The 12,509-nt window shown below is 41.9% G+C and overlaps 1 protein-coding gene across 3 annotated transcripts in view; it reads right to left on the reverse strand.

Moving 5' to 3' along the window:
- chn2 (chimerin 2) overlaps window positions 1-12,509 on the reverse strand; it is a 32,827-nt gene that overhangs the window by 5,377 nt on the left and 14,941 nt on the right. For 2 of the 3 annotated variants that reach the window (XM_050046251.1, XM_050046250.1), the window contains exons 3-7: window positions 10,674-10,729; window positions 7,584-7,615; window positions 7,269-7,382; window positions 6,835-7,105; window positions 1,126-1,209 (exon numbers count right to left, since the gene is read on the reverse strand). In XM_050046251.1, the coding sequence (XP_049902208.1) occupies window positions 1,126-1,209; window positions 6,835-7,105; window positions 7,269-7,382; window positions 7,584-7,615; window positions 10,674-10,729 (557 nt within the window). Of the gene's footprint in view, window positions 1-1,125; window positions 1,210-6,834; window positions 7,106-7,268; window positions 7,383-7,583; window positions 7,616-7,694; window positions 7,761-10,673; window positions 10,730-12,509 lie in introns of those variants that run through there. The other variant, XM_050046253.1, reaches the window with a different exon arrangement.

Consider the following 12,509-nt stretch of genomic DNA (forward strand, 5'->3'; position numbering starts at 1 on the left):
TTTGAATAGGTAGCAGTCCACTGATGAGTGAAGAGGGCATATGGCAGGTGGTGAGTGGATGGTTTTTTGTTCTTTTTCAAAAGGGGGGTATACAAAAAGCTGGGGGTCATTATAACCTGCCTGTTAACTGAAACTCAAGATACAATTGCAAGAATGTTAAGGCGCCCCGAGGCAAAGTATCCCTAAATTCTCCTTTGTATATTTTAGGAACCATAACTCTGTTCCGCTTTCCACAATGTACTGAGCACTTACACTCTTTGGCTGAGAGCGGAGGACTCTATGATACTTTTCAACTCTATGACTGCTTTTACAAAATCAGCAGCCCACTACAAAACTGGATCTAAGAGCTTTAAAATCAATGTTAATCAATGTGCTCTGCTAATGGGCTGCAGTATAGTGTGTCCATTAGTTCCCCTCAGTGCATATGGGTGTCAGCTGCGTGTGTTCTCATCAAAACAGCAACACACACTATGGTCTGTGATGGGACAAGCACACATCTGAGGCAGGCAAAACATATCTGTAATAGAGTCTCTCTTACTGAAAGGGAATTATGCCCATTTTCAAATTCCATACATGTTAATTTTTATGTCCAAAAATATTAGTAAACAGGGACAACTCATTGCTAAATAAAAAAACATAGAGTGCTAAAACTCAACTTTATGATGTCGGTAAGTATAAAGTGTGGAGCTGCTCCATAGACAATGAATTGGTAAAGATGTTCTAGATGACACTGAGAGCACCCAGGGGAGTGTTCTGAGTATGTAGTACATTTTTGGTTTCACAACTGAGAAATGAATAAAGCTCATTTGGTCATGAAAAAGAAAACAAAAAAAATGTGGGTCCACAAAAGCCCATTCATTGTCTATGGAGCAGCTCAAGACTTTATACTTGGTCATGACAAGTTGGGGACTTTCCTCTCTGGTTTCTGGCTTTGAGAGAGGGTAGCTCATGTTCACAAATATTAATTGAACATTTCCTGGCCATGGAAATAACATATTGGATTGTTTAATTTGGGTGGTGTTCCCCTTTAACCACTGCAGGAAACTGACAGCTAATAATTATGCATGAATAAATAGATCTAGTTGTCATTAGCCATCTAACTTTTCTTAACAAAAACCTGCTTACCTTGAAGTTGTGTATCTTCTCATAGGAGCACTGCTTCTCTGGTGTATCTTTCAAGGCACTCCGTCGCACCAGAGGGGAGGTGATCTGTGGACAGGAAGCCAACAGTTTAATAGGCTTCCACAGAAGTGTTCCCTTGCTGCCCAGTTTGACTCCCAGAGCCAAAGCCAGGAGCTCCTGACGCTTCCTCTCTTGTCTTTTAGTCTTGTGAGTAATCAGCTCCCCTCCTCTGTTTTCTTCAGCCTCCATGCTCGCCTGCTCGGGTTCCCACAGACTCTCCATCTCCTCTGGGGAAAGATGTGGGGGAGAGACGTGGGTGCTGTGCAGCAAACGCTGCCGACAACAGCCCAGCGCAGAGGCGGCAGTTACACTCCACTCCCCTCTGACCCAGGAGGGCGACTGATGACAAGCAGCATGGGGTTGACTCTGCATCTGGTCAGAATCCAGCAGCGGCAGTGAGCAAGAAGAGCAGGGGGAATGGGACCGGTAGTGGGCGGCCTGAAGGCAGGAGTGTGCCTCACACAATGGCCCTCTTTCACACGCCCAGAAAGGAAAGGGAGAGAGAACAGGGTCCCTGATAGGGAGGGGCCAAGAGGTTGAGAGTGAGGGCGGTCGGGTGCTGTCAGGACCGCTTCACACAGCTCAACAGCTCTGTAAAGCAGGATCAATAGTGCAGACGCCCTCTTTACAGCACAGAGCACACTCCCATTAGCACACTGCCTTCCGGACACACTCCACTTCACTTAACTGGAGATAATACTCAACTGCCAGCAGCTCTCAGTCAGCGCTGGGTCTCCTAAATGGGTCAGTCAACTGCTCAAAGACTGACCGAAGATTCTCTGGCCTAACAGAGAAGATGAGGCTCTGTCCTCGTAATTCAAACAGATCTTGACCTCCAGCTATGTCAGTCGGCTGGTGGAATTCCCCACACTGCCGTCCAGACTGGATCTTCCAGACACTCTGACTGCACGCTACTCCCGCCAATCACAATCATTTGTCTCAGAGGACCAGCAGAGCCAGACCATCAACTGGGATTGGGAGGGATTACTGCCATAATCCTTACACAGGGAATAATCCCACAGTGCCCAAATCCAAGTAAAATCCCAAAGCAGGCTCATTTGCAGGTCTGCAGCCATACAGTATTTTGGCAGTGGGGGGCTGTTGCTATGTTCATGCTGAATTTGTCCCTATTAGCTCTGCTTGTAAACAACCAGTAAACGGCACCAGAAGGCTTTCGGCTTTTCTAATTAATCAAGAAGCTCTGAACCATGGCACACAACACTGACAGCAGTGGAAACTACATGTCAAATAACAAGCATCTGCAGGATTTTGTGGCAAACAGCTATTTTACCGAACAGCTAAGCCCGAACATAAGGTTGAACTGATTTATTAAACAGGGAGGAGAGGTCGTGAAGCCAGTAAGCACTGGATTTGTGATGATAAAGAGGTGGGGAAAAAGCAGAGTGGTGAAGCGGAGAGCAAAAAGACCCAAAGGGCAACTGCAAAGCTGAGATAAAATGAAAGGATTGGCAGCTTACAGACACAGTAGCAAAGTTAAAACACTGCTGCAAGCCTTTTGTGTACCAGCTTTTTGTCTTTGGGGGCAACAGTTAACTGGCTGATAGCTGAGAGTGACAGGACAGGTGAAGATATTTGTCATTGTGGCTGACATTCCTTGAAAAGACCTACACATACCATACCATACAATGCAGCTCTGCAGCTAAGTCTGAGTGGACAGATGAGGAATAGACCACTTGCAGATATTTTAGCCTTGCGAGGTTGGAAGGAGGGAGGGAGGGAGGGAGGGAGGACGAGGGCTCTTTGTCCGCAGGCAGATGGCTTCTTGTCTCTTAAAGAAGAGTGTGGAAGAAAGGACACAAAAGGTGGTCACACAACAAGCTCTGCTTTCTTTTCAGTGGCTTGGCTCTTTTATTCCCGCAAGGCTTTGTGAGAGCACAGCTGAGCGGACTCTGTTGTGACTGAGTACTTGGAATCATGGGAAAACGGCACAGTGGGCGCTGACACAGTAAGACAACAGGATACAACTACCCACATGCCAAACAAAACAGCCCTAACAACATCTCACACAAAAAGAAAAAGATGCATACTATGAGGGGTATAGCAGTCAAAGATATCGGCCATTATTCAAAAGTGGAAGAAATTGCCACTGTGTATCCACTAGGAACACTGAAAATTGATCTATTTTTCTGTGGCTGCGACTGAAAAGAAATAACCTTTTCTAAAAGGCTGGAAATGAGCACTCACAATGCGGCGTGAGGAACATTTTTACATTTTGCAACTAAAACACAAAAATAGCTGTATTTGCATTTTTATAGCGTGAAACTCTCGGGAGAGAACAGGTAATTATCCTAACAAACAACGTGACAATTTCTTTGGAAATCTTTTCAGGGCGTGCGAGCAGACCAGCCTGTCAGGAGCTGCCCACTGAGAGTAAACCAATGTGGTGAGTATCAGGAGGTATGTGGCAGAGGTTCTGACCACTGAGGAAACTTCTGTACATGCAAAGAAAAGTAAAGTCAGGAGGTTGATCTACAGGTCGAGTCAAGCAACCCCCCCCCCCCCCCACACACACACACACTTTCTGAGGGCATTTTAATTACACAAGAATCTGCAGTCACAGCAATATGGTGCGATCAACCTGACACTGAGTAAATACACGTGAATGTTGACTATACAGTGAAGCCACTGTGGCTGTAATGCCTCAGGGCGTGGCTGTGTAATTGGTAAACACGAAGTTCAAACAGCAGCCACAGATTCGAGCTGTCGGGCCGGGTCTCTGCTTTTTGGGCACATAATATTGGAGCAGACAGAAAACACTTTTTCCCTTGACTGGCAGGTGGTTTTCAAACGCTGTCTGCCAAAGCCTGTCATCATCACAGCTGTCACTGACTCAGATCCTTGTGTATAAAACTTGGCAGGAGGAATATGAAGCCAGTTTTACAAAAGCGCCTAGATAACTGACAATGTGACATTTAGACAGAGACGTGCTCCAGATTTACTTGCCAAGTGGAGGTTAATTGGAGGCTGCAGCGCACAAACTTTCAAACATTATAGCTGCAAATCAAACAGAGTGCAACAGCGCTGGACACAGTTCAATAAAGCACTGTGTGTTAAGCAAACACAGGTCAGTCTGCGTGTCTTAGAGCACTTGTGAGGGCAGTCCTCTACTCTGAGGGCTTCCTAGAGGTCGGCAGTGGCATGTGTAGCTCTAAGCTTCTATGAAACCACTATAAATCAAAGGGCCACTGACTGACCCATGGCCATCAGGTCAAAAATGCAGCATTAATGGCTCATGTTTCAAGTTACAGAGTCCAAACTGAAGGCTGATGATATTAATACTGCAACTGATGCTCCTGCTGACAGGGCTGCCATGTGTCTGTCACTGACTGACATTTTGAAAACAAAGAATCCCCCAAAGCAATAAATCTGGTCTTCAAGCTGAGAGACACATTAAGGATACAGCTCATTAAATCTCTGAAGAAGGAAATATCAGAATCTGTCAATATAAAGGGACTGGGTGTGAATCTCAGTGCCATCATTAGGTCTGAAAGAGAGGAGGAAACAAGTTAAGATTGCCACCTAGTGGAAGGATAGTTTGGATTCTCCTCCAGTATGAAAACAGACATCCCTCGTCCCTCATTGATAAATCATTCACAGACTTTAATCCAGCAACACCTCACGAGTGCCAATGAATACAATGTGCAATTTGTCTCACCCAAGATCAGTGTGTCTGATATGCATGGCAGGCAGAGCGAAGTCCCAGTCCCCTCGGTCATCATTACCTTTCAGAGGACGCAGCGAAGCATGGCAGCAGTGAACACACCCAGGGGCTACTGGGATAATGTACGTCTCACTCACAGGACAAAGTGTCCTCTCAGTTGCACTCTCATCCTACTGTAAAATGTACTGGAAATGTTCAGCAGCATGGAAGTAGATCAAAATAATGATATTATACAGTTTCTGTAACAGGACTGAGAGAAACGTACCAGATCATTTACACACACTGAGATGATTTTTTTTTCTAAATTAGACGTACTACTTAAAATAAAAACATATAATCATAAAGCAATTGTGGGTTATTATGACTACTAGGACTGCATGTAACTGAAGTCTCTAAGTAATAAAACTGAAATAGTTTAAGGGCTTTTGATAACAAGTTGAAAATGGTTTTCAAGGCTGCTTCTTTAACACTGAAGAAATGTCAAATACCAATATTTGAGTTTGGTTTCAATCAGCTACTTCTTTCATGGTTTATATGGGGCACATTGGAACTACATTCAGTGTTAGAATGGTAAAATAACTCAACTCTCTTTCAGCCAGATTTTCTTACCAAGGACAACAGAGATAGAGCTGCAGGTAACAATTATTTTTTATGACTCCATTATATTTCTTTTGTTCACTGATTCACAGGTTAGTCTCTGAAATGTCAGATAATGGTGTAAAAGGCCAGATTTCAGGCCAAAACTCAATGACATTAAATTTGGGATATGCGCTTTTTTTGCAAGGAGTTAGATGAGAGGATCGATATCACTCTCATGGAGCTCGTCTGGCAACATCATGGTGACAACAAATCTCAAAGAAGTTACTTACTAATCCTAGCCAAGAAATAGTCCGGTACAGAACCCACTGTAACACCCAAACTTGTCATTTTAAAGGTGTGTTTGGACCAAATGAAACTAATTTGTTGCACGTCACAACTACAATAAAAATCAATGCAAAGAGACAAACAGATGTAGGTTTGCATCAGGGGATGCAAAAAGACACATATAAGCATCTGTGTAAGTTGAAATGTTTCAACCGGAGCACAAAATTTGCATGATGCTGTGTCGCCAAAGCCTATCAGCACTGAGATCTCATGACGTCTCCAAGAATAGGAAATATGGTACAAACTTCTACGACTCAATGTCAGTACTGTACAGGGATGGAATAAAAATAAAAGGGACAAGGCTCCGGGAAATGGAGCGAAGCCACAGGTTTGCATGGTAAGTTCCAAAAATATGCATTTGTTACTTGATTCCAGTGTTACTAATGTTAGCAATTGTTAGCACGACCTTTACTCCAAAAAACTTTCCAGCAGCTATATTCATGCAAGTAACGTGTGCCAAACATTTGCTTTGCATTTGGTCTGAACATACATTTACACCTCAGTTTTTGTACAGATAAAACACATATATATCATATAACATGTTAGTGATTCCTAGAGGTGCTGGGATGTGTTTAAACAGAGACAGGCTAGCTGTTTCCCCCATCAAGTCAATGCTAAGTTAAGCTAACCGGCTCCTGGATGTAGCTTCATATTTACTCTACGAACATGAGCATATTATTTTACTCATTTAACTCTTGGCTCGAAAAAGAATGAGCATATTTCCAAAAATGTAAAACAAATCCTTTAAAATGATATAAAAACAGACAAAAGCAGCAAATCTGAGAAAATCAGCATTTTTAGGTGAAAAATAAACCATCACGCAGTTTATTGATTATCAAAGTTCTCGACAATTTGCAGTCAACCTGCTATTCAGTTGACTGACTTATCGTTTCAGCTACACAACAACATCTGTGAAGCTGTGTCTTGCTCAAGGACAATTCACTGAGGTACACGCTTAAACTTTGTACCTTTCAGCCTCTGTAGTCTCACCACCCACAGTGCACATAAAGGTTCAGGACACTTACATAATCACTCATGAAACTCACCTTTTCATCTCTCTGGAAGGTGACCCTGCGTGGTTCCGTGCGTCCGCGGCTCAGCCTGTGCACCATCTTGTCCTTGAGCAACGAGGTGTAACCGAGATGCTCGTAGATGGGGTTCGTGGTCATTTTGGCGATGTACTCCGCTGCCTTGGTTTCAATGTAGAGAGTGATGAGGGCATCTGTCACAAGGTCATGGACGGACTCGAACCTCTTCTCCCCGACAAAGTGCTTCCCATCATAGAACAATCTGTAGTTGAGGGTCTGGTGCCCAAACCTGGAGTGAGATACATGAGGACAGCGGGAGTGAAGGTGAGCAGTGGTGGGATCTGTTGAGCGGATGAATAAAAGTGAACAATGAGGACACTGAGCGGGGACTGGGCTGCTGATAAGGTCGACCTTTCGGGGAATTCTGTGCTGCATACTGATGGTGTTGGTACCTTAAGGCCAAGGTGTGTGTCCCTGGCTGTCTTTGGCTCTCCCTGATGAGGTAAGCACCCTCCACTCCTGCCAGAAGCTCATCTGCATATTCTCGAGAGATCATGCCATGAAACCTGTGGACAAAAATGCAGCTCGTGTAACTCTTCAACTAATGTAATTTTATTCAGGATTTACAATTTGGATATTTTAAAAAATACACATCCACCCACTTAGACCACATCTAATGTGGCAGTAATGATAAATGAAAGCATTGCCTGCACATTAATATCTGAAAAAAGGCCTAAAAACAATGAGAGTAATTGCGTCACACTCACTCTCTGCCGTAGTATTTGGGTCTGCTCTCCATCTGTAAGCAGAGGAAGACATATTGGCTGGAGCAATATGATATGAAAGCTCAATTAAATGGCTTTGCAAATTGTTCTTACAGCCTGTGTGAAAGATAAAGGAGTCCACACCACAGAACAGATTATCTCCATCTGTGCCCCCACGTCTATTCGCAGCTACCAAACCATAAAGCCAAATCACAGAGTGTGGAGATGAATTAGAGGCAGAGCAGGAAAACAGCTGGTGAAAGAGGGCCAGCTGCAAAGAATTAATATTAAGTGTGTTACTGTGTCACGTCGGGGTGTGCAGTGTGTCTGCAGTACAAATCAAAGGATATGGCGGCTAAAAAAGAAAAAGAAAAAATCTCATCCAGTACATGTCATCTTACATATGGACATTTTTATAATTCAGACCCTCTTTCCGTACACCTCTACAGACGACAGTGTACAATTCACAGTTATGATTATAGTGCATTTGGTAATAAGTCAAACATCATTTTGTGCTCTGAATTAAGGAGTAGCCACTAATCTCATATAGCCAGCCCACAGCTTTCACTTTGCTCATCACAGCGTGGCAAGACTCAAAATAGGATGAGACATGCATCATTTCTGGTAGGCTGTACAATGGAAGCTTGACAGTTCTCACAGCGAGGGCAGTTACAAGTATAGTAACTTGTTCTGTTCACACAGCCGAGGGAGTAAAGTCTGTGCTGTCCATCAACAGTGTTCCTGCTGCGTGCACAGAGTTTACTAAACTTGTTACTGTTCTTGCTGTCAATATGTAAAATGTTCACGTCCTAAAACAGTAATCAGTGGTCCATATGAACATTGAAACAACTTTTCTATGCTGTAATCATTCCCTCTCGATTAGGGCTGCAACTAATGATTACGAACAGAAAATATTCACATTTAAGAGGCTGGAATGAGAGAATTAATATTTTTTAAAATACTCAAAGCGATTAATCGACTATCAAATTACATAGCTATTCATTTTATAGTTAAAGCTTTGCCCACAACCCAAAGATATTCATTTTACTGCCATAGGGGGTGATGAAACCAGAAAATATTCACATTTAAGAGGATCGAACAGAGGATATTTTTTATGTCTTAAAAAATACTCAAATCCAATAAATTTTATTAGTTGGCGATACACTTAACATTTAAAACGTTTGATTTGGGGAAAAAAACCAACAACAACTGATGTTCATACTGCCAATATGGCAATGATTCCTGTTTCTCAACACTTTTCCTTCTCCTACACATTTTATGTGAACATTTTAAACATGCACAGGTGACCAGTGTTGGGAAGGTTACTTTTAAAATGTCATAGGTTACAGATTACTAGTTTCCCTGTTAAAAATATAAAGTAATAAGTAATGTAACTATTTTGATTACTTCATTAAAGTAATGTTACTAATTACATTTTATAACTTTACTAACAAATGTTTTAAACTGTGCAATAAGCTGGAAAATGTCCAGAAACCAAGGTGATATGTAAAATCTACACTCTTCACTCTCATTGGTCGACTACAAACGTGACGTATCATCTGAAACATGGAAGCAGCTACATGCCCATTAGCCACTTAGCACAATCATTACTGCTTTGCCGACAGCGTCACTAACAGGCGGCTCGCTCAGTGTGTGACGTGCACTTGTAGATAAAATATAGGCCTATATTAATGAAGGTTCATTAGGACGGTTTTGTATTTCTCTGTAATGTAGCACAGTGTTAACAATGTTACTGATACTATTCTTTCTCACACCTTGAACTCAAACCATTGTGTAATAATTAAATTAATATCATAAACATGCAGGCGACTGGTCGACTAATGGCCCTCAATGACGACTACTGGTCGTCTCGGAAAATTCTTAGTCAGGGGCAGCCCTACCAGTGGGTGTGTTTATTTTTAATTAAGCCATTATAGGTTTCAAACACACTCTCACACATACTTTATATCAACTATTTCATGTGATTTGTGTTTATGTATGTGAAACAAATAAACTTAACTAAACTAATAGTCCACTATTAATTGATTAATCATTGCAGCACTATTCTCGATCCCTTCCTAATGTGTTTCCACTGTAAGCGATAGGCGAACATAAAATCCACACTCATTGCTCTGTGTAAGAATCTGTTCCAAAGTTTCTGAAGCTAATATTAGCCTTCAGCCATCTGAGCTGACAAATCAAGTGGATATCATCCAGAGTTAGTCTTATCAGTACAAACTTCCCTCTTTTAAGACATACTTGAAGTATTGTAAACACATCCTCTAAGTCTTTTAGGTTAAACATGAAATGTGTTTTGAAAATGGGGAATTTCTTCAATCCAAAATATATCTAAAGCAAAGAATAAACCATGCAGTTGGAGGATCATGCTTGATTTTCAAACTCTGGTATACCACTGTGTTTTAAGAGTTACTCATGAGGTGTGGGAGTTTCAAGAAGCAGCGAGTTGCTCCCCATAGGTTACTGATTGGTGTGGCTCCCAGCTGCTCGACTCAATCATTTCTCAGTGAATGTTTTCCATGCTAAAACCTGAGAGCGAAAACTGAGTTTGCAAAATGCAGTGTGGGTCGCAGTCTGCTAGAGTTGCTTTTGAAGCAAGGGGGGGGGGGTAAAAAACCTCTTTGTTTTTGAGAGAAATAAATGGAGCCAGCAGGTGGTTCAGATTGAACTTTGGTAGTTCATTGTCACATTACAAAAAAAAATCATTTTGCATGTTTTCCTCATAATTCTTGTGTCTGTCATGTATTTTCCATCTTTTGTGGATCACTGCATCACATCATTCTGTAATCAGTGTGGTAGTTTGTGCTTATTATGACGTCTGTGTCTATGGTTGGTGTATGTTATTTCAACCATTTACAGTTGCAACGTCTAAACTATCATTACCAGCTTCTCAAATGTGAGGTATTACAGGTCTTCTGTTTTGACTTCACAGACTCCCTGTTGATTTCCGAGAATCTGACTCTGGCATTTACTATTATTTGCTCATATCTTAAAAATAAATGGTTAAAAATATAACACCAGTCATTCCAGTCCTATACAATGGCCTGTGGTATGCAGATTTACAGATGCACTGACCTCCTGAGGACATGTGATCCTCTTTGGTCTCGGGGCTTCCTGCTGTAGCTGGTACACTGTCAGAGAAACACACGGATGTTAATGAGGGCCCTCTGCCCCTCTGAGTTATGTACACAGCTCAGTGCATGCTGTAATTACATACATGTTGTAGATTTGCTACCAAAATAACAACCTCAATACACACTTAAGATGTGCGGGAAACTAAGGGACGCGGTGCAGCTTTCCAACACAGGACGCTCCTGGACATCAAACGACGTCTCCACTTAACAGCCTTTAGTCGGACTGCAGCTCTGACTCAGTGCAGAGGTAACAAGGTACAACAGGAGCCATTAGCTTATATATGCAAGGCTAGGCAGCCGGTGGTTTACATGACAGGAGCCATATATCTGCAGTCCATTTGTGTGAATTAAGACCTGTTGTGTACTTACCTAATGTGCACCTATATGGAGCTACATTAGGGTCAAATGTTTTGTACTTGAAAAAATAAAATTTGAAACTGAAAATTCATGTGTTGATCTTGAATTTTGAAAAATACAACAATGTATTCAAAATAAAAAATAAGTATATGAAACGTTTTTTCAGGTGAAATATAATTTTGATTCACTTTGGTAATTCTTTTGAATGAATAATTTATTTTCACTTTTCACTTCCATATATATTTTAACATTTGAGGTCTTATTTTTTTCAGTTGCATGTTTTATCTTTTCAGATTCAGATCTTATTTTTTACAGTTTCAAATCTTATTTTTTCACTTTCAAATCTTTTTTTCACTTTCAGATCTTTTTTTTTTTTACAGTTTCAAATCTTATTTTTTCACTTTCAAATCTTTTTTTCACTTTCAGATCTTTTTTTTTTTAGTTTCAAATCTGTTTTTTGAGTTTCAGACTTTTGACCCTGATGTGGCGTGGGGGGCGTGGCATCAACTGAGAGGGGTGTGGAATCATGAGTGACAGTGCCTTCAGGGAACGTAGGAACTAAAAAAATTCTGACTCAACACTTATATACACCATATTCATGTGACTGGCAGTGTAAAAATTGATGCCAGTGACAAACTTCCATTTAGAAATCTGTTTTAGACAGTACTGAGCACCAATTGCGGTATAAGAGCGATAAATTATGCCAGATTTTGCAGTTCAACAGCCACATTTTAAGTGCTGATATGTCCGATTTCCACATAGCACTGTGAACGCAGCGTAGTGTCCACTTCGCTTGCGATGATGGCGTCCGGTCGGTCGGGTCAATCTGCTGGAGCCCATACGTCCAGCACACAGGTGAGAAATGTTAACTAAGTTTTGGGAAATCATAACAAACATTAAGGGGTCGTTTTTGTGACAACATACATTTTCACAGCTCCATCGTCACGGCCCTGTTGATGCTTCCACATCCAGACGTGTCCCCAGGATGAAACCTTTGAGCTTGGGGAAAAGGAAACAATCCTAAAACACCTCCCTACTCACCTTGTGCCACAAAAATCACCTGGAGCCAGGTCAGGTGAGTAGGGAGGTGTTTTAGAATTGTTCCCTTTTCCCCAAGCTCAAAGGTTTCATCCAGGGGACATGTTTACTGGATGAGGAAGCATCAACAGGGCCGTGATGATGGAGCTGTGGACAATCACACTTTCCAGCTCTGACAAATTCGCCACTTAAAAGATGTCACAAAAAATGTATGTTGTCACAAAAACGACCCCTTAATGTTTGTTATGATTTCCCAAAACTTAGTTAACATTTCTCACCTGTGTGCTGGACGTATGGGCTCCAGCAGATTGACCCGACCGACCGGACACCATCATCGCAAAGTGGACACTACGCTGCGTTCACAGTGCTATGTGGAAATCGG

This window comes from Epinephelus moara, chromosome 6 (genome assembly GCF_006386435.1).
Source record: "Epinephelus moara isolate mb chromosome 6, YSFRI_EMoa_1.0, whole genome shotgun sequence".
NCBI lineage: Eukaryota > Metazoa > Chordata > Actinopteri > Perciformes > Serranidae > Epinephelus > Epinephelus moara.